This window comes from Marasmius oreades, chromosome 4, assembly GCF_018924745.1.
Source record: "Marasmius oreades isolate 03SP1 chromosome 4, whole genome shotgun sequence".
Classification (NCBI taxonomy): domain Eukaryota; kingdom Fungi; phylum Basidiomycota; class Agaricomycetes; order Agaricales; family Marasmiaceae; genus Marasmius; species Marasmius oreades.
Genome location: NC_057326.1, coordinates 2100221 through 2122622, shown reverse-complemented (window position 1 = coordinate 2122622; position 22402 = coordinate 2100221). Strand labels below are relative to the sequence as shown.

At 43.1% G+C, this 22402-nt stretch overlaps 3 protein-coding genes across 3 annotated transcripts; 2 read left to right on the top strand and 1 right to left on the bottom strand.

The window, feature by feature from the left end:
• Positions 1–1160: 1160 nt before the first annotated feature.
• Positions 1161–2045, top strand: E1B28_007486 (uncharacterized protein; the record flags this gene model as incomplete). Its single annotated transcript, XM_043152231.1, has 1 exon — positions 1161–2045. One exon carries the CDS (start codon positions 1161–1163, stop codon positions 2043–2045), a length of 885 nt encoding a protein of 294 aa, XP_043010317.1.
• An 11776-nt stretch (positions 2046–13821) lies between these two features.
• E1B28_007485 (uncharacterized protein) lies at positions 13822–14233 on the bottom strand (the record flags this gene model as incomplete). Its single annotated transcript, XM_043152230.1, has 3 exons — positions 13822–13829; positions 13882–14086; positions 14138–14233. The coding sequence occupies 3 exons, from the start codon at positions 14231–14233 to the stop codon at positions 13822–13824; spliced, it is 309 nt and encodes a 102-aa protein (XP_043010316.1).
• Positions 14234–21531: 7298 nt separating this feature from the next.
• Positions 21532–22122, top strand: E1B28_007484 (uncharacterized protein; the record flags this gene model as incomplete). The annotated part of the gene is made up of 2 exons (XM_043152229.1): positions 21532–21585; positions 21625–22122. The coding sequence occupies 2 exons, from the start codon at positions 21532–21534 to the stop codon at positions 22120–22122; spliced, it is 552 nt and encodes a 183-aa protein (XP_043010315.1).
• Between the last annotated feature and the right edge of the window lie 280 nt (positions 22123–22402).

Genomic DNA, 22402 nt, shown 5'->3' with positions numbered 1-22402 from the left:
TCGAACACGGGCAGACTGGAATTTTGAAGATGTAATTCTTAGAGTATTTGATCATTGTGTACAAATGTCTACCATCCAAGAAGCTGCCACACAATTTGATGAGATTAAATATGATCCTAAGAAAGGAATAAAAGACTATGTTAATATGCTTCATCGTTGGGCAGGACAAATGACCAGCGTACCTGACAAGTACACTTTCAAATGGAGATTCACCAAAGGTCTCCCAGAGAATATCATTAAAGAACTAATCAAATGAGGTGCACCCCCTGATTATGCAACTGTCAGAACCATGGTCAAAGCTGTTCAACGCTATGAAGATGATATGTCCCTTCAAACCTATTATATTAAATGTTCACGACACACCTCACACACCTCGAGTTCTAAACCATCCGAAACTAGATCCAGTAGTGGTATCAACAATGAAAATAATTATCCAAGCCGACCAAAATCCCCCCAACAGGAAAAGGCTCACATTATCCAAGGTACTGTTAAGGACATGCGGAATGACTCGGAACCAAAGGAAGAAACGATAAGATAAAATATAAGATATGTACTGAAGGATATACTAGAAGAGGAATGATCTAAGATGAAGAGAGGGAAGAAACAGAGTTGATCGGAGTGTGTCAGAGAGCGAAGGAGATAGTGAAGAGAATGACAGAGTCTTGACAGTAGCCGAAGTTATTGGACAACGGCTCCCTGAGTCGAACTGCCTTAGACCAGGTCACTGGGAAACCAGAGTCAAGTTTAATTCTAAAGAATGTAACTACTAAGTCGTACATCTTATATAGGATAGAAATGTACAAGGTCCGAGACGGATCCAATAGTCAGATCTGCATTCGGACCGCCGACTCCCAAGCTGATAGTCTAGGCTTTAATGGGTAGTATGGAGATTAAGGTAAGTGGAGTAAGTAAGAATAGAATGAAGTGATTGTGACACGTCGGTCTGGATCGGTCCGGCATGGATGTAACAGGTACTAAGTATAGACTTGTATGTCATAAGGGCCACACAGATCACTCGCCATCTAGAGGTAAGGCTGTTAACTTCAATAATCAAATCAAAACACCCGACAGTGATCAAAGACATACTGTATCTAGAGACACTGGAGCCAGTAATATGCCCAATAAATCCAGTGAAAAGAAGCAACCTATATGCCTGTGGCATGGCAGGATACTATGCTTCTGACCCGAAATGCTCTCAATATGGAAAACCTCGGCTTTTTGCTATTGCCGAGGAAGATAATGATAGATTGGATAATGAGTCTACCACAACACCTGAACTGGAAGAGCCTACAGTGCCCGATGAACAAAGTTCAGAAGGAGATTATATCCTTGAACCATTTGAAGACTATGGTGGATATATTAATGATGAATCCTATGATGATTGGATGGGAAATATAGAGCAGAGAGATGGTACTCAGAGGCCAATAAATGGTCCCTATAACCTGCTTGAGAACTGTAGTCCCCCAATAGTAATTGAGGATGGGGTGAATGTACTTGATTTTCCTTCGTTTAAGGCTAATCAATACCAAACTGATGACAGAATCTGCATCATCAATCTGACCGAGTCTGCTGAGACATTAAATGTTGACATACAACTTTGTAGGTCAAGTAGACCTATTACATGCCTGGATCGGAGTGGTGTTTCTCAAAGAAGACCATTAGTAGCATTGGTAGAAATTGCAGGCCAAACAGCTCTTACCTTATTTGACTCCAGTTGCACCCTTGAATGTCTGAGTCCTGGGGTCATGAGATTAGCCAACGTAAAGATACACCAACTTGCGGAACAGCACTTGCTACAACTTGGAACAGTTGGCAGTCGCCCAAAATTCAACTATGGTACTATAGTAAATACGGAGTATTTGACAATACAAGATAAAACTTACTTTGATATCATTAATATTGATCAACATGATGCCATAGTTGGGACATATTTCATGCAAAAACATGGCATTCAACTCGACTTTAAGAATGATCAAATTCTAGTTAACGGAACGGTTGCCACCTGCCTTTCAGTAGGGGAGGATGCAGCCAAATTAAAACGATGATCAGCTATGTGTAGGGAAATGAAGTCCAAGGATTTCAACCAAAAAGATAACCCAATTTGACTAGGAGAATCATGTACTGAATCATCACAACCACATGGAATAGAGATAACTAATGAAATAGATTCTGACGACATTCAGTTGAATGTCCTACAACAAAATTGAAGTTTACCAATCAATTTCTCAATTATTATTGAAGAAATTGACGAGAAGAACCCATCATTAGCACCTAAAATTAAACAAATAAGTGAGACTGAAATGGACCAAGTAATTGAACTGGTCCAGGAGTTCTCTCGCACCCTAAAACATGCTTGAGATAGGTCAAATATTGAACTATCAGGCAATCATGATACTGACTATGATCAATCATATTTCAAAGATCAATGCCACATTGCTAACCTAGCAAACTCTGACACTAACTTCAGTGGACCATTGGGTAATGGTCTATTCACAGATAAAGACATACTGGAACTTCGAGCTTGGTGGTTACACCAAAATGCAGACATCTTGAGCGGTGTCCCAGAGGAACTACCGCCTTTCCGGGCTATTAATCATCAAATTCAACCTATCGACGAAAAGAAAAAATACCATTATTATATGCCTAAGTGCCTGGACTACCTGCGACCCCAATTTAGCAAAAAATTGGAAAGGTATGCCTGAGCTGGATGGTGGACTGAATCCACCGTGGAGAAAGTCACTCCTATACTTTGTATTCCTAAGAAAAATGGTAAAATCAGAACAATTGTCAACTATAGACAATGGAATAACAATACTGTAAAAGATGTTATGCCATTCCCTGATCAGGATAATATAAGACAAGATGTTGCAAAACATAAATACCATTCTAAAATTGATGTCAGATGCATATGAGCAGATTCGAAACAAAAAAGGTGACATATGGAAGTATCACAAATCTGTAACTCACCTAGTTTGTTGATGTATTGTAGTGGAGTGATAGAAGGAGATTAGTGGTGAAGCTTAAATGGAGAGCACAGAGATGTTGTATGAAGACAAAAGATGTTATTAAGTCTGAGGCTCTAAGGCTCAGACTGTCTAGCTTATATACATGAATTCTATCTAGGACCCCAGATACTATACTAAGACCTCTAATACTCTATTTGAATAGTAGCACATGGTGTGCTTGGTAATTGTCTGATTGGAAGACCCCAGGTACATTCCAGAGAACAATAGTACTCTGGATAACACTGGGTAACTATATGGTACACTGGGTAACACTGGGTAACACTGAGTAAATATATAGTACTCTGGATAGCTCAAGCATGCTTGGCAACAAGGATCAACATCTAGACATCTAGCCTGCCAAGGCTGTTGCTAGTGTGATCTAGATCTGACATAATTCCCCTAGATCTGATCTACAATCTGGAAGTGTCTAGAATGGTCTAGAACAAGTCCAATGGTCCACTCCATATTTGGGATATCTAGCAATAAGATAAGATAAATACATGGCACAGATAAGATAAATGTTAGATAGGGATAAGACAGTGAAATCTGTGACATCACCCCCTCTTTTGGTTTGAGCTCTGAGAACTTTTCGTTAATCTGACAAATTTCATATATCATCTTTTGTCTTCATACAACATCTCTGTGCTCTCCATCTAAGCTTCACTACTAATCTCCTTCTATCACTCCACTACAACACATCAAGAAACTAGGTGAGTTACAGATTTGTGATAGGAAGACAGCATTTTCTACAATCTTTGGAACATATATTAGCAGTATCATGATGCAGGGAGATTGCAACGCACCTGCTACTTTTCAACAACTCATGACCCATATCTTCCGTGATCTCATCAGAAAATGTGTTCATGTTTACCTGGATGATATATTTATATTTTGCAAATACTATTGAAGGGCATGGATAGGCCTTACGAGAAGTATTCCGACATTTGCGAGAGCAACATCTATATCTTAAAGCTGAAAAATGTGAATTATACTCAAAAGCATTAGATTGCCTTGGACATTTACATTTAATCAATGATTGAGGAAGTCATGCTGATAAGAATAAGATGAGTCGAGTCTGAGAATGGAGAACGCCACATAACTTTAATGATGTTCAAAAATTCCTTGGATTAGTTCAATATCTTGCACCATATATGCCTGACATAGCCCACTATACTGGTACACTATCAGTTATGACCAGGAACAACATACCATTTCATTGGTTACCAGTACATGAATCTTGTTTTGATCATATCAAAAGACTTGCATCAAACGCACCCATCTTGAAACCAATTAATCCTATATCAAAAGACCCTATATGGATCATCTGCGATGCATCAATCTCAGGTGTTGGAGCGATGTATGGACAGGGACCTACCTGGCAAACCTGTAGGCCTGCTGGATTCATGTCCAAGAAGTTTACATCTGCTCAACATAATTACCGAGTTTTTGAGCTAGAGACTCTAGCAATTCTCAAAGCACTGCTGAAATGGGACGATAAGTTACTCAGATACAGAATCCACATAGTAACAGACTATAAAGCACTCAAATTTCTCCTCACTCAATGCAAACTATCTAGCCGCCAAGCCCATTGGATGGAATATTTATCCTGCTTTGATTTTGACATTAGATATGTCAAGGGAGTTCAAAATAAAGTTGTGGACACACTTTCTCGGTATTATGAATCGGATACCGCCAATGAAAGACATGAAGCTCATGAATATGTCAGTGCTGACTCACAATTAGATAAAGATGTGGATGACTTATTGAAACACCGAGTTCAAGAGCTACTCAAGTCAGATAGATTGATGGCACTTCGTTGATCTGAGAGGATCCATGCGCATCAAATGAATGAATCACAACAACCTCGTGAGATCGAAGCGAGAGCATTAAAAGATAATGAGGAACACTCACCAGGCGAGATTCTCACTGACGAACCTCAAATTTCAGATAAGGTTGAAGAAAATCCAACTGTGTTTGAGTCTCAAATCCAGGACCTGACATTATCTACTCAAATAAGTAACCAGAACGAATTTGAAGAGAAAATTCGACAATATTACCTTGAAGATCCCCTTTTCAAGAAAGTTATTGAAAAACCGAAGGCCTTCAAAGTTGATAATGGATTAATAAGATCAAAAAACCGAGGGGGCAAAACAGTCCTTTTCATACCAAAAGGCTGAACAGTAGATGGTCAAAGTATTCAAGGAATGATAATTGATTAAGCTCACCTAATTATGGGCCATTTCGGCGGTCAGCATACCTCTAACTATGTCTGACGATGGTACTGGTGGCCGCGAATTATTGGTGATGTCGAAGCATTCTGTAAATCTTGCATAAAATGTCAACAGAGCAAAACATCAAACTTAAAGCCAGCTGGTAAGCTACATACATTACCTATCCCAATGCGCCCTTGGGGATCTATCAGTATGGACTTCATAGGACCATTTCCAGAGTCCCATGGACATGGCTACCTATGGGTAGTTATCTGTCGAATGACATCCCGAGTACATCTAATACCAATTAATGTCAATATTACTGCAACAGAACTCTCATGGCTCTATGTTAAAGAAATTATCCACCTTCATGGCCTTTCTAAGTCAATTGTCTCAGACAGAGACACAAAATTCACATCTCGATGGTGGAAAGAAGTCCATCAGTTGCTTGGAACAAAACTCCTGATGTCAACTTCTTATCACCCACAAACTGATGGAGCTACTGAATGAGTAAACCGATCAGTGGGTCAAATATTGAGAAGTGCAGTATGCCCGAATCAAAAAGACTGGGTGGAAAAACTACCATTAGTTGAATTTGCAATAAACTCAAGCATCAGTGAGAGTACTGGATATGCACCATTTGAATTGGATGGTGGCTACATTCCAACAATGCTTACAGAAATTCCCAAGTTGTCTAACTCACCTCCCGGAGTTAGAGAATTTGTGGATTGAGCTGTCTCACACCTTATGGATGCACATGATGGTATCATCAAATCAAGGGTGATTCAGGCACATTGATCAAATAAACACCGTAGAGACAACCTGGAAATGAAGGTCAATGATCTCGTGTACATCTCTACTAAAAATATCAACCTACCAAAAAATTGGGCCACCAAATTACTTCCAAAGTACATTGGACCCTACCCAGTTGTCAATGCAAAGCCAGAATCATCAACATACTGAGTTGGTCTACTGACTGAACTAGTAAAGCAAGGCATCCATAATAATTTTCATGTGTCCTTACTACAAAAACATGTTCTGAATGACGATGTGTTATTTCCAAACAGATCTGTTTTAGACCCATATGACTTTGGTGACCCTGAAACCACTGAATGGCTAGTTGATGATATTATTGGTCACCACTGGGATGGGAGGCAAATTTTCTTCCATATGCTATGGAACCTGGGTGATACAACTATTGAACCATATGATACCTGTAAAAATTTGGCTGTATTAGACCTATATTCGAAATTAATGGGTATATCAGATTGGAGAAAGTTACCCAGAATCAACCGTGCAAAAGTTGAATTGCACAAGAAGCCCATAATGCCCGCCTAATGAGAACAGACTATAAATAATGAGATTATGGAAAGTCACAAAACAAAAAAGTCATTACCCATATTCCAATCACTTCTCTTGAGTCCCATATCATCTCTGTACCAACAATATGAATCTGTGAAGATTCCTTTCTTAAGGAAAGGGGACAGTCCATCTGATAATGCAAGAAAAACACACCAAGCAAATAGATCAATGAATCTATTGCTCTTAGTATTCTCTAAAAGTGGGGGTTCGAAAGTTCGGCTTGTCGAAGGTTACACCTTCTTTGATCTCTTGAGATGGAGACAAAACTGACTCTGATATTGAAGTCTGGTCTGAGATAGTAAAATTCTCTACTACTAATCTGTTTCTGTTTATATACGAATCTAACAGTCTGAAGCCTACTTTGGCTTATGAAACTTGAACAATCTGCCGTGGCCCAAGTGCCTAGAGTTCCCAAGTGAACTATTCCAAATACCAAATACCAAATCTATCAAAAGTCCCCAAGTGGACTTAACCAAATTCCAAATCCAAATCTGTGTTCTGATAAAACCAATACACACTGATGGAGTCAGGGCAAAATCCAATCACTTTGAGAGTTCCTGCTTAATCATACAATTTGGGCAGTACTAACTAAAGAATCCTAGCTTTTACAGGGCTCTTTATATACCGCTCGAGAACTAGAAAATATGAAAAGTAAATAATAGACGGATTTTCTACAGAATCTCTGATTTCAGATGAGAAAAGAATTGGAATAGATGTCAAATTTCCTTCTTTGGCCATTTCTCCTTCGATTTTGAGTATAATCTGCTTCTTCCCTCTCCCTTCTAGGTCTTCTCAGTTTCTACCATGTGCAATCCTTGTAGGTCCAAGCCCATCTATAGGCAAAGATGTCACGAAGATCTAACGAGTGAATATGAGTCGTAGTGACTCCTCAGTCAGGACACGAAGTAGTGCAAGAGTCTGAATATAGTAAATACCTAACAAGTGAATACGAGTCATAGTGGCTATATAGAAGTCAGTAAGTGATGATATACTAGTAGTGAGACACATACCTCCTCAGTCAGGACACGAAGTAGTGCAAGAGTGAGGAGGTAGACGCGAGTAACAAGTATATAAAGGTGTAAACAGGGTCACATGATGAACATGTGCCAACACCCTCTTTCTTCCGGTCTGAAGCTGGACACATGGTCTGCATATTCGATCGCTCCTTTCCATTCCACATCTTTCTGCTGCTATGATCGAATGAATCTCATATCTCTTGTTCTCCTAATCTGCTCAATATCTGAAAACACTTTCCCTCGGACTGTTTCTAATCTCCTCTTATCTGACTTCTCTTATCTTATCTCTGAGTAATCTAATCTTATTCAGAAGTCTTCATGTCCAGGATCTCTAACTTTGCTCTAATATCTGTCAATGTAAGGGGACAACCTGCTTTGGTGGACTTGGTCAATTTTGGATCTCTAGTTCGGAGCTGTGCACTTGTTTGGCTTATAGGATCTGCCCCCGGACATCAATCGACACACGGCTTGCACCGTTCAAGAGAGCACATAAAACATGAGCTAGCTGCACCCTGTGACTATGGATCCCACACAGATACGCCTTGTTACATCCCCTTGACTTTCCATGTTCTTATCTCACCGAGTTACGCATTTTAGATTTCTTTCCTTTATTGCACCTGCAGTTCGTATGGTATCAACAAACGGTCTTTACAGTATGATTGCGCACATTTGAAAGGTATATACTCCCATTTTCACGTCTATAGCATTTATCGTTCCCACTTTACTTTCTATAGTAGTGCTTGGTCAGAGGGATTCCTTAGTCTTTTCTCTTTGGATTCCCCTCTGCTAGGTGCGCATTTTGGATATGTTTTAGCTATGGCTGCCTAATATACTTTGGATTCCCCTCTGCTAGACCTGTGTGATCATTGTTCCACCTCTAGCAGGGTTGCCCTTATAGATACAAATGCAGGAGTGTGATGAGTACAAATGAGTTCATTCTGTATGTCGTCATGTTGGGTTTCTGGGGTACTCTGGGCAGACTTGACAAGTCTATTCAGGAATCCCCAAAGTGGGTAGTTACCTCGTCCTGCTTCTTTGGATTCCTTGAGTTTGTTGTAATACTTTTGACTTCCTCCTTGGACTTTGGAGGAAGCCATTTCATTGGCAACAAGAATCCATCTTTTCCAATGGTGGGAATTGGGAGTCCTTGTTCATATTTAATATGGGCAGCTTCAAAGTCTTCATGATTTTAGTAGTGACCATCATCCCAAGGTGGGGACTCTTATAAATATTCGATTGGGTTTGCCATTCCTTGCATGGGGCTACTCTCATCCAAGCATGGCATCTGTGTTCTCCGGAGCAGGTGGTGATGTGGGAGAATCAGGGTTAAAGTCCAAATGGCGCTTTTTCCCCTACATTCCATTTCAGCCTCCTGTAAGTCTTTGCTTTCTTTTTGAGTTATCACCAACTCTTCTTGGCTCTCATAGTCCTGTACTTGTCCTCAAGGTCTTCCAAATCTCGATTTTTTGCCTTGTACTGGTGCCAAAGTACATTATAATCACCTTCTTGTTTTCCAGACTGAGCTTCCAGTTTGTCAAACTTGGATTGCAGCTCAGGATTGTGAGAGAAATATTGCTTGGCAGTAGCTATGTCATAGGTTTCAGGCTCGTCTACAGGACTGTCAGCACAATGACACATGAATTTTTTACATAGGTCACATCCAGTCTGGTGTATGACTTGAAGAAATTGCAGGTGGAAGATCCAGCCTTCATTGACCGTTTTGTTGATCTCGGTGTTGCGCCTGTTTTGCACAATACTATAGAAGACTTCAATTTTTGCCCTTAAGAAGGAAGAACAGATAATATTTAGTGGAATAAGAGGACTAGAGATAGCCCAATCTGCTAGTCAAAACCCTAGACCTCTGTTTGAAGGAAATTGAATAGAGAGAGATCTTCAAGAAGAACAATCTGAAACCTGTAGGACTTCGAGAAGACAACTATTTCCAAACCTTCTATGTTCATTGGCCTCTCTGCCTTCAGTAACATGTTTTGGGTAATCAAGGGATATTATACTATTTTGTTCTACTTCTATTAAATATCGAGGAAAACAGATTACGGACAGATTGTTAAGACATTGACTATAAGGGCAACCCTGCTAGAGGTGGAAGAATGATCACACAGGTCTAGCAGAGGGGAATCCAAAGTATATTAGGCAGCCATAGCTAAAACATATCCAAAATGCGCACCTAGCAGAGGGGAATCCAAAGAGAAAAGACTAAGGAATCCCTCTGACCAAGCACTACTATAGAAAGTAAAGTGGGAACGATAAATGCTATAGATGTAAAAATGGGAGTATATACCTTTCGAATGTGCGCAATGATACTGTAAAGACCGTTTGTTGATACCATACGAACTGCAGGTGCAATAAAGGAAATAAATCTAAAATGCGTAACTCGGTGAGATAAGAACATGGAAAGTCAAGGGGATGTAACAAGGCGTATCTGTGTGGGATCCATAGTCACAGGGTGCAGCTAGCTCATGTTTTATGTGCTCTCTTGAACGGTGCAAGCCGTGTGTCGATTGATGTCCGGGGGCAGATCCTATAAGCCAAACAAGTGCACAGCTCCGAACTAGAGAAAATTCACTGGTAGGAGGCATACTAGATGAGGAGAGTGATAGAGAAGAAACAAGTGTGATAAGAACTGAGTTCTGAAGTTTAGCTGAGATTTGTGCGAGCTTTTATAGCCTTGAGATTGGCGGCGTGTTGCTAACTCCTTGGTCTACTCACTTACAGTGCTACAAGTCAAATGGAGTTGACTTCTCATTTGTTTGGGGGAGATGGTACCCATGACTAGTCCGACAAGCTAAAAGACAAAAAAATTCAGAGTTCTGGGCCATTGCAATGAGGCCAAAATGAGGTGCAGAGCTGTTCTCTAGCCATCACTTAATGACGAGAAAGATGGAACATAGGTATGTGAGCCTTAAAGTTAGCCAGCAGCCAGAGTATCATTCTACTAAGGAAAAAGAGAGCTAGTGATGATCAATCGCAAAAAGCACAAGCTCTTGAACTTCGGACTTTTGGGTTGACTCAAGCTGGTTGGAACTTAGTTCACTTCTTAGAACAGAGAGTCAGGCAAAAAGAAATATATTTTGAGGCCCTAGAAGGCAGGAGTACCAATACACAAGATTCAAGTATGACTAGCATACTATACAAGAAATAGTGCTAGAAAAATACACAAGAAGTCAAGATGTACAAGAAAATCTAGCTAAGAAAAGCTAAATGGAACTACGGCTATAAAAGAAGTCTGTATAGAGACAAGGCAAGCAGTCATTAAAATATAAAGGGCACAAAGACCTGCAAACAAAAGCCCAGCAATAATTGAGCTCTGTAAAAAGATAAGATATCAACAGGGAAAAGGGAGAAAGCTAGGGGTCTTACCATTCCCGACGCTCTCCCTTTGATCGACGAGTGCCCTGTTGACGCTTCTTGAGAGCTCTCTTTGAAATCAGCTTCTTGGAGCCAGCCTCTGAGGCAGGAGACTCAGAATAGGATTGAGGATGGACAAGAGGAGTAGGGCGAGCTGTAACAACAGGAGCAGGAGGAGGAGCAGACTCCTCTGGCTCTGAGCCACAGTAAGAGTGAAGAGGCCCCTGGTTAGGAAATAAGAAAAAGAAGACAAACAAGTGAGATTACTTATGGGAACGGGGAGAATGGGTAGAGCTTTGAGCTCCTCATCATTCAGCTCGATAACACCATTGCTGGCAGAAACTGCAGCATCATCCACATCTCCCTCCTCACCAGCAGCTTCTTTGGCACTTTCATCTTCATATCCCTCGATGCTTTTGGTCTACATCTACCTGAGTGATGCGTTTAGAAGTCTTGGTTGAATGGAAAGACTCTAAGAGCACCAAAGATGGAATGACAGGAAGCTAGCATAAAGATTAAGAGTACAGTCAATAAGATTGAAGTGAAAACGTACTGGCGAGAGCTTTGAAGATTCCGGAACCTTGGCCTCAACAAGAACAGTGTTGTCAGGCGAAGTCAGGAGGAACTTATCATTATCCCAGTGGTGAATGCCGGTAATAACGCTGTGTAACACCACTAAATATGGCTAGTAAACACACCTCAAGCACGAAGTGCGCAAACTAAGACCACACCAAGAAGAGTATACACAAGTGTAAGGGGTGGAGGTCGGTATTCTTAAGGCTTTAGTTTTCACTAAGAGGCACCAAGAAAGATAGAATATGAGGGGTCTTTGGTTTTATAGTAGTTTCAATCAAGGTTCTTTCACTACAAGAGTGACAATATGATTCACAAATCCCAAAATTCGATATCTGACTTTTCAACAAAGCTTTTACAAGTCTTCGCCGAAGTTCGGTTTCAAGTTCAATATCCAAACTAGACAATAGCAATCCAAATTCAATATAAGCTCAAATTGACTTCAATATCCAGAGTTCAATTCCAAGACAATATGCCAATACCAAATTCAATTGCAATAATCTAATCTATCCTTCCAAACACAGAACACCAACTTCAGTGAAGACTGGGGCAAAGGTCAAATCTCGAGTGAATCCTAGTAGGTGAACTGCGTCTCCTCTCGTAGGTTGCTGGGGAAAATCCCTCTTTCCTGCCCTCCTTATATACGGTTTTTCTAATAAATAATAGTAAAAGTCCAAAATGTGTGTGAAACTAGTAAATAATAATGAAATCCCTTTCAGTCAAACAGAAACTCGCTTAATCGGGTATAATACAAGAGTTTTATGTGCTGAAGTGCCCAATCGAATATTAAACTGAATATCTGTTCCTTGTTTCCTGGTTGCGATGTAGGGACTTGACTTTGCCGAAGTACCCGACATATCTGCATTCTCCTGTTTTTCCTAGGGAACGAGTCCCTGTTTCAGGCGTATCCATTCTTCCTGTTCCTGTTCTATTCCTTTTTGGAGAAGATCTAGCCTCGATCCTAGGCCCTGTCCCCAAGGTTTCCCTCTTGAAATCAAATAACACGTGCACTTCGCTGAAGTCCGTGTTTCCTTGGTTTTCCGAGAAATTCCTATTCTTTCCGTTTTCCGTTCGTGAGAATCAGATGTTCCTTCCTTTATCCTTGTTTGGATTTCTATATCCGAGAATTCCATATATCCGAGCAGTCCAACCAGACTTCGTTGAAGTTTCAATAAAGTGTATAATAAAATCCCTATGTTTGCTATGAGCATTCCAGGAGTAAGAAGAGGCCTTCCAATAAAAGAACGAAGGTTTTTAAACGGCTGCTTCCCAAAGTTCGTACAGTTTTCTGAACTTCAGCAAAGTCTCTCATCTTTCCTAATTTTGTACATTTCGTACGGATAAAGTCTCTTGTAGAGGCTCATGCTTTAACTAGAAGTGCGGGCTCACTCTAGTCCTATTAATCCCATAATTTATAACTCATAAGTGTTAAAATTGTATAAATATGCATCTTTAAGGTCTTTTACGATTTATATCGCGATACCGGAATCAGCCACTTGAGGCAATGGCCAGCCAAGAGCACCAGTGAGCATTTTCAAGTGATCGGGAGAAAGCTCGAACGAAGTTGGTGTCATCCTGAAGCCCCCGAAGAACCCAGACCTGTCATGAACTGAATTATCTAGAACCACTGCACCCAACGAGTGGGGTTTTAAGACTTATGTGGCGAGCAGACAAACGCAACAACAATGACAAGGGTGGCCACCGAGGCAACGAGATTCACACTAAGGTAATTACTTACCAACAAACACTTGAGAACACTGGGGAATCACTAAATGGGAGCTAAGGCTCAACCAAAAATACTGAAAGACTTGTGAGGGACTGGAAACTCAGGCACAGATACAGAAAAAGAGATATATTGAGCAAAACCAATGAGAAATAGACACTAGAGACAAAAGGAAACAAACTAAACACAAGGCAAACTGGGGGGTTAAAACAGCAAGGTTAGGAATATAGCTAGATACAATGGGGCTTTTATACTACTGAGCTACCTACTGTGAAAAGCTGTGTTAAACTGTGCAAAACTGCGGAAACATGTGTTTAACTGTGCAAAGCTGTGTAAAATGCCCAGGATGCCCAGAAAATTGAATTTCAGGGAATTCTAGGGGCTAAATCCTGCCTTGGAAACAGAATGATCCATGACAAGACCAGATCGCGGCCAACCAATCGCAAGAGGCACTGAGACTCAAGGATATCCTTCGAGAGCGTCTGAGCTGAGGAATAAGCTGTGATCTGCACAGCATGAGCGAGTTCATAAACTTCAAGTTGCCGTTGAAGACTTTTGGCAAGTCGTCACAGCACTAGCTCATGAGTTAGGAAAGAGTAAGAGGACAAAGGGTGGAGAACACTTACCAAGGAAATTCCTGCTAGATACCTTATACTGTTTGGCGCCTTGTTCTAGATCCTCCTGCTCATTGAACAAGCACTTCTGATGATGAGCAATACACTTTTGACAGGTGGGACAATAGAAGACGGCTGCCTTGCCTGTAGTCCAAACTGGATGACATTCATCCAAGCCTAGGAGAAGGCAACACTGACAAGGAGTGAACTTGTCAAACTAAAAACTGGGTAGTTCAGCTAGGAAAATAGAGGAGAAGGCATGACTTACAAAAGCAGTGGAACATGCAGCCTCTAATATCTGGAAGAAATCCAGTTTGGCGTCACCATATTCAAGTTGCAAGTCCATTTCTATCAACCATGTCATATCAACTGAATTGGAGTAGAAGAGAATAAAGAAACGTACTCCTAGTTCAATTGATCCAATCTCAAGGGAACTTGTCACCAGATGTACCTTGTTTAGCCCAGAGAAAGCCCACATCCAATTGAGAGGAAGGCGCAGCCTTCTCAACCACCTTTTTAACTGAAGGTTTAGAAGGGCGAGCTCGAGGAGAAGCAACCAAGAGATCAATGTCTGGAACTTCATCAGGAGGGAGGGGAGCATCACGAGAGTGAGTCTTGTAAGGCTGAAAAACAGAGTTATGAGATTTGGAAAGAGTAGAAAATCAAGCGAGACTTACACTGATAATGTGCTCACTTTCGTCGTCAGAAGATACGACCACTGGCTGAGACTTGGCGCCAGACTTGAGCTTTTTAGCTCAAGGAATGACTGCCGGGGTTGGAGGGCCCTATATAGCAGATAAGGGAGTATCAGATAAAGAGCAGAAAAGGAGACTTACCCTGCACTTTCTAGGACTAGGTAAACCAGGGCCAGCAAGCAGGAGATCAGACCTGGACTGACCAGGAGCTCCACCTGCACTGGATGACCCTATAAGGGCAACCCTGGTAGAGGTGGAAGAATGATCACACAGGTCTAGCAGAGGGGAATCCAAAGTATATTAGGCAGCCATAGCTAAAACATATCCAAAATGCGCACCTAGAAGAGGGGAATCCAAAGAGAAAAGACTAAGGAATCCCTCTGACCAAGCACTACTATATCTAGCTAGTCACATGTCCATGTCCATATATATCCAGTACAGTCCATGAAGGGAAAGAGAAAGAAGAGAATGTAAAGTGGGAACGATAAATGCTATAGACGTGAAAATGGGAGTGTATACCTTTCGAATGTGCGCAATGATACTGTAAAGACCGTTTGTTGATACCATACGAACTGCAGGTGCAATAAAGGAAAGAAATCTAAAATGCGTAACTCGGTGAGATAAGAACATGGAAAGTCAAGGGGATGTAACAAGGCGTATCTGTGTGGGATCCATAGTCACAGGGTGCAGCTAGGTCATGTTTTATGTGCTCTCTTGAACGGTGCAAGCTGTGTGTTGATTGATGTCCGGGGGCAGATCCTATAAGACAAACAAGTGCACAGCTCCGAACTAGAGATCCAAAATTGACCAAGTCCACCAAAGCAGGTTGTCCCCTTACATTACCCCCCTTTTTAGCGTGCGGCGGCCTCGACGCACTCGCCAATTACTTGCCTGATCAGCTGCAGAGGGCATTGCAATCGTCCTGAATTGAATAGAGTCAAATACTGCTCTGATGACCTTTCTAGGTGCTCCTGGATTCCTTTGGTAGAATTCCTCCAGAAGTTCATCAGCATTGTCAAGGTCATCATACTGTACCCAGTCATCCTCAGAGACATTGTAGCCTTTCCATCGCACCTTGTACCACAATCTGTTCCATCTGTACTGTGCTTCTAGGATTTCATCAACAACATGGTGTTCTTGGCCATCAACAATAACAGGAGGGGAAGGTGGAGTAGCAGCACGATTGGGAATGGGGTCAGGAATGAAAGGAGTGAGCTTGACAATCGGAAATACAGGATGCAATCGACACATAGAGTTGGGCAATTTCAGCTTGTAGGCACCATGACCAACTCGACAGTCAACAGTGAAAGGACCAAGTCGTTGATGTGCAAGCTTGGATGAAGGCCGATCAGTCTGGATGTCAGAGGCATCTAACCATACCTGATCACCTGCACTGAGTTCTGGAGCAGGAGTACGACGACGATTGTAGTATTGAGTGTATTCCTCCTTGGCCTTGTTCAGTGCAGACTTGGCTTCATCCAGTCCAGCTTGCATGCAATCCTTGAACTGATTGACACTCTCCAGATGAGATGGGGGTTGGTTAGGCTCAAATCCCATGCAAGGATTCATTCCAGTGTCAAGCATGAATGGAGTGGTCTGGATGGATGAATGGATGTGATTGTTGTATGCAAACTCACCCAAGGGCAACAGATCATCCCAGTCATTCTGACGATGACTGACAAAGAGCCTAAGGTACTGTTCAAGCTCTTGGTTCACTCGTTCAGTTTGACCATCTGTCTGAGGGTGGAAAGCAGTGGAAGTAGCCAACTTGATCCCAAGCAAGCGATAGAGTTCACGCATGAATTCAGCCACAAATTGAGTACCTCTGTCAGAGACAACAACCTGTGGTGTTCCATGGTATTTCCACACTTCCTTGAGATATAAGCGTGCAGCACCTTCAGCAGTAACTGTGGTATGTGTAGGAAGGAAGTGTGCACGTTTACCAAGTGTATCCACCACATTCATGATTGCATCAAACCCATGAGCCTCTGGCAACTCCACAATAAAATCAACAGACACTGTATGCCAGCGCTCAGGAGGAGTGTCTAGGGGGTGAAGCTCACCAAGTGGTTTCCGACGTTGTAGCTTGGTCCTAATGCAAGGTTGACAAGTGCGAGTGTACTGACCAATATATCTCGACATCTGTGGCCACCAGTAGTTCCTTGCAACCAGCTCCAACGTCTTCCACCTGCCTGGATGTCCTGCCACTCGAGTATCATGGTATTGTGAAACAATTCTTCGGCGAAGGTCTTTGTCTTTGGGGACATAGATCTTGCCTCTGAATGATAACAAACCATCAGTCAAAGACCACTCTGCAGTGCGGACACTTTGGCGACTCCTATCCTTGCACAACTCCTCAGCAGCTTTAGCAACAGGTTCCTCCAGGTCCCCATTGAGGCTGTTGCGAATATCACGCAAGAGGTCTCGCTCCTCACCCTCTACCTTGACTGCTTCCAGGACTCGAAGCTGAAACAGCTTAGGTTCCAACAACACAATGTTCTCATTGTCATTGGTTCCCTTGCCATGATCAGCACGCCTAGACAATGCATCTGGCTTGCCCATGGAATGACCAGGTCTGTGGTGGAGAGTGAAGTCAAAGCGGGAGAGATACAATGACCAGCGCGCCTGCCGACGATTCAGCTTCTGTGACTTGCGGAAATACTCCAGGTTCTTGTGGTCAGTCCAGATCTCAAAGGGATTTGAAGCCCCTTCAAGGAAATGGCGCCAGGCCTCAAGTGCCCTGATCACAGCAAGCATCTCCTTGTCATGGATCTCATAGTTGCGTTCCACTGCATTCAGACTCTTGGAGTAGAATGCAATAGGATGCCACTTCCCATCCTTGTCAGACTGCTGAGAGAGAACAGCACCAGTGGCAAAGTCAGAACTGTCAGCTTCAACTCTGTATGGCTTGTCTGGATCTGGGAGGATCAAAACAGGAGTTGAAGTGATTGAATGCTTCACAGTGTCAAAAGCATCCTGTTCATCCTTGCCCCACTGCCAGGGCACACTAGAGCGTGTCAACCGAAACAATGGTTGAGCATGGTGAGAGAAGTTCTCAATGAACCGACGATAGAAGTTGATGAAGCCTAGGAAAGCTTGCACCTCCTTCAGGTCTGTTGGCTCAGGCCAGTCAGCAACACCAGCCACCTTCACTGGATCCATCTCAACACAGTTGTGAGAGATGATGACACCCAGATATTCAATGCGCTCTTTCATAAACTTGCACTTCTCTGCACGCAGATAAAGCTTGTGTTCACGAAGACGCTCCAAAACTCTGCAAAGAACATGTTCATGTTCCTCCTTGGTCTTGGTGAATATAAGGATATCATCCAGGTAGACACAAACAACACCTTCCATAATCAAATCATGCAAGATGTCATTCATCATAGTCTGGAAAGTGGCAGGGGAGTTGGTGAGACCAAAATACATCACCAGGGGTTCAAACAGACCGCGGTTGGTACGAAAAGCTGCTTTCCATTCATCACCCTGTTTGATGCAAATGTTGTTAAAGCCCCATCTGACATCCAGCTTAGTGAAGTACCGCGCTCCAGAGAGCTTGTTGATCAACTCATCAATCAAAGGAAGTGGGTAACGATTCTTCACAGTGATAGAGTTGAGCATGCGATAATCCTGCACAAAACGGAGTTTACCATCCTTCTTCTTGACAAAGAAGACTGGTGAAGCCATAGGGGACTTTGAAGGGCGGATACGACCAGTGGAGAGTGCTTCTTGAAGAAAGCGATCCAATTCCTCCTGTTCAACTGGTGCAAGGGGATAAACCTTACAGTTGGTTGGTTTAGCATCTGGCACAAGCTCAATTGCATGGTCCCAAGGACGTGACTCTGGGAGATGATCAAAAGACTCCTTTGAGAACACATCCTCAAAGTCCCAGAAAGATGCAGGCAAAACATCACGAAGAGAAGTCTCTGTCTGATGATGCTTTGAATGAGCTTCAGCTAAACGCTGAGAAACAGTGCCAGTAGCTGAAATGGAATGGGAGGAGGGAACTGGATGAAGGTTGCATGCAAAAATGCGATCACCTTCCTCAACCACACTCTCTGAATCAGATCCAGAAACTGAGTCAACATCCAATGGTGAACACTGAACATCATCATCCTCGTCATCAACTTCCTCTACAAAGGCAGGCAAGGGCTGAGATGCATGTTTGCGCTTTTGCTTTGACTGAGTACGACGGATGCGAGCATCATGTCGAGACTCATCTCTGCAAGTCCTACAAACACGCGGACAGCGGCTCATCTTGACCTGCCCTGCAGACCAGTCAATCTCTGGGTTATGTCTCCTAAGCCAAGAATGGCCTAGAATAACATTCTGCTTGCCCAGAGAGGTGACAGAAAGGAGAGTACGTTCAGTGTGGCCCTTGTACCTGAGTACAACATCAACCATCTCCCGAATAGAACCATTCTCATTCAGGGAGCCGTCAACATTGTAGACAGGGATAGGGTGAGAGAGAGGCCTAGGCACAAAGCCATTGGCAGAGGCGTACTCCCGATCAATGAAATTACCAGTTGCACCAGAATCCACCAATCCAGATGTGACCCTCAACACACCTGAATCAGTAGCCTGGAGCTCTAGTGGAATCTCAAGGGAGTTCTTGCTAGGAGTAGCAGCAATTTTAAAGAACTCTGGGAGGTGCCGTTCCCAGCGATGACGCTTAGGAAGGCAGGAAAGAGTGGGGGGAGTGGAAGGAATGGAAGAGGAGAGAGAAGAAGAAGTAGGGGATGATATGACTTTGCTAGCAGTCTCAGGTTCAGACAGTGGTTCTGAATCATCCTCGTGTATTGGATGGTGTACATAGAGACAAGCATAGCAATTAGAAGTAGACAGGGGCATACCAGAGTTCACCTGTCTAAAAGTCAAAAATCCTCCTTCTTCTCTGCTCCAACAACATGCTCAGATGACTGGGATAGCTGTGCAGTATCCTTATCCAAGGCCTGCTGCTGGTAGAAGTCCATGGCATCCTTCTGTGACATGTAGCGAATGTCAAAGCGAGCAGGACACTGCTTGGTAAAATGATCAAGGCTACCACACCGATAGCAAGCAGGACCATGTTGTGATGCAGCTCGAGCTTTGCTTGCATCAATGTCCATAGGGACACCCATGGGAAGAGGTTTGGGAGCAGGGGAAGCAGACAGAGGCTTAGGGAAAGATGGAGCAGAATGGGAGACACCACCAGTACGTACTGGGGCAGGAAGCAATGATTGGTGGTAGAATGCATTGGACTCACAATCATTCTTATCATAAGCCTTGGCCTTGGCCTTCCAACCATCAAGGTCATCATCAGAGGGACAATGCTCACTGGTGGCAACACGAGAGCCAATGCTGCGCTTCAAACCAGCACGAAAGTAGTTGACCATGGTAAGGGGATCAGTGTAACCAGAGCGCTTGAGAAGAGAATCAAAGGAGTCAATGTACTGATCTAACGACTGGTTACCCTGATAGTAAGAGGTGGTACGAAGCTCATTACGAGCAAGAGTATCATCATCAAGCACAGTGAAGTGCTCTTTGAAGGCCCTTTCAAAGTCAGACCAGGTGGGGAAAGGATTACCACCCTCCATCATGGATTGAGTCTGCTCAGTAGCCCAAGTAGCAGCAGGGCCAAGAGACATGAAGGAGAGAGCCCAAGTGACCTTGTGGTGATCACTGGTGAAGAGATGGGGAAGAATTGTGAGGTAGATGTAGCAAGAAGCAAGGAATGCTTTACCAAGCTTTCTGTCACCATTAAAGGCAACAGGGAGAGCTGGTTTGGCAAGTTTGGAGGAAGTGAGGGATGTAGGAGGGTTTGTAGGTAAAGGAGGGGGGTGTTTGGGCGATGTTCTGAGGTGCAGAGGGTGGCTGTGATGAAGGAGCAGTGTTAGATGATGCAGCAGGATGCTGGGGAACACCTGGAGTGGACATCCTATTCAACAGCTCATTCAACACACTTTCAACTCTCTGATTCCTTAGATCTGCCATTTGTAGAGCCTGTTCCAAGCCCAAAATGCGCTGTTCAAGGTCCTGGGATGAGTGATGAGCTTGATCTTCCATGATCTGTTGATCAGCAGGAATAGATGAGGGGGATAGGCTAGTAGGAATAGGGGAAGAGGGGGCTGTTGCAGCTGAAGTGTGAGGTGATGACAGTGAGCTCTGGGAGCCAGTAGACTGTATGCCAAAGCGAGCAATGATGGCTGCAAAAACCCAGTCTTGAGAGGGAGAGTCTTTTCTTCTATAAGGGCAACCCTGCTAGAGGTGGAAGAATGATCACACAGGTCTAGCAGAGGGGAATCCAAAGTATATTAGGCAGCCATAGCTAAAACATATCCAAAATGCGCACCTAGCAGAGGGGAATCCAAAGAGAAAAGACTAAGGAATCCCTCTGACCAAGCACTACTATAGAAAGTAAAGTGGGAACGATAAATGCTATAGACGTGAAAATGGGAGTATATACCTTTCAAATGTGCGCAATCATACTGTAAAGACCGTTTGTTGATACCATACGAACTGCAGGTGCAATAAAGGAAAGAAATCTAAAATGCGTAACTCGGTGAGATAAGAACATGGAAAGTCAAGGGGATGTAACAAGGCGTATCTGTGTGGGATCCATAGTCACAGGGTGCAGCTAGGTCATGTTTTATGTGCTCTCTTGAACGGTGCAAGCCGTGTGTCGATTGATGTCCGGGGGCAGATTCTATAAGACAAACAAGTGCACAGCTCCGAACTAGAGATCCAAAATTGACCAAGTCCACCAAAGCAGGTTGTCCCCTTACAGCGTCAACGGTCGTAGTCCATTGAACTACCCCACATATTTGACCAATCTTCGTTATACAGAAAGCTGAACCCGGAGAGTTGCCCAGCAACAAAGCAAAGACTGTCCAGTCACAAAAACTATGGGAGTACCACAAGCGCATCGATGTTACGTGTACCAACCTTACTGGCCTATGTTTCATCAACCCTGAAACCAAGATTCATCATGCAATGGGACACACACATGTCGATATCTGGACCTGCGCTATCATATGAACCCGTCATTATTCTCCTTGCTTATTGCTGACTCAGAGTCCAGCTCAAAGGCACCACCAATGTCAAGACACCCCCCAACTATGAGAAGTTTGATGGTTTCGTCAACCCAGACCTTATCCCCCAGCCGTCTCTCATTCAACAACGAAAATTTGCACAGGCACAAGCTAGAAAGCAGGTTGAAGCTGCTCCACCACCGATTATCATTCATAATCATCTCCCCAATCTTCATCATCCAGGTACAGCCATATCTGATGCACAGCCTGTTCATGCAGCCTCCACCATCAATGGCTTATTGCTGCCTTCCGTTGCCCACCTTTCTGGTCAACCTCTCATGATCTCCCAATTCTGTGAAATGTTTTCTCTTCATGAAAATGTTTCCCTGCACCTGCAGGAACACAGTTTTGCAAGTGTTGGTGCCCTTCGCCAAGTCACCATGGCTGACATGAAAGAGATGGGTTTTAAGTTTGGGGAGATTGCAGAGATCCAGGAAGCCCTCAAACAGTGGGTCAAAGAGAACCACTGGACAAGGAATGATGTTTAGCATCATGCATGTCCTTTGTTCTCGCCTTTGTTCCTCGCATACTTACCGCACTCCTCTAATCTTTACTACTTGCCGTACAATTGCTTCTCATGTTTTGTTGCACTCATATTTTCCTCAGGAATCCCCCGTGTTTTATTGTTATTTGCTGTTTGTCTGACACCATTGTACTCTTCGACATTCTTGCTCTCGTATGTTATTGCACTCCAAGGCTCTGGCATTGCTACATTATCATCAACCGTATTCTGTGTTGTACTCTGTAGTATGTTTTTACAAATATCCC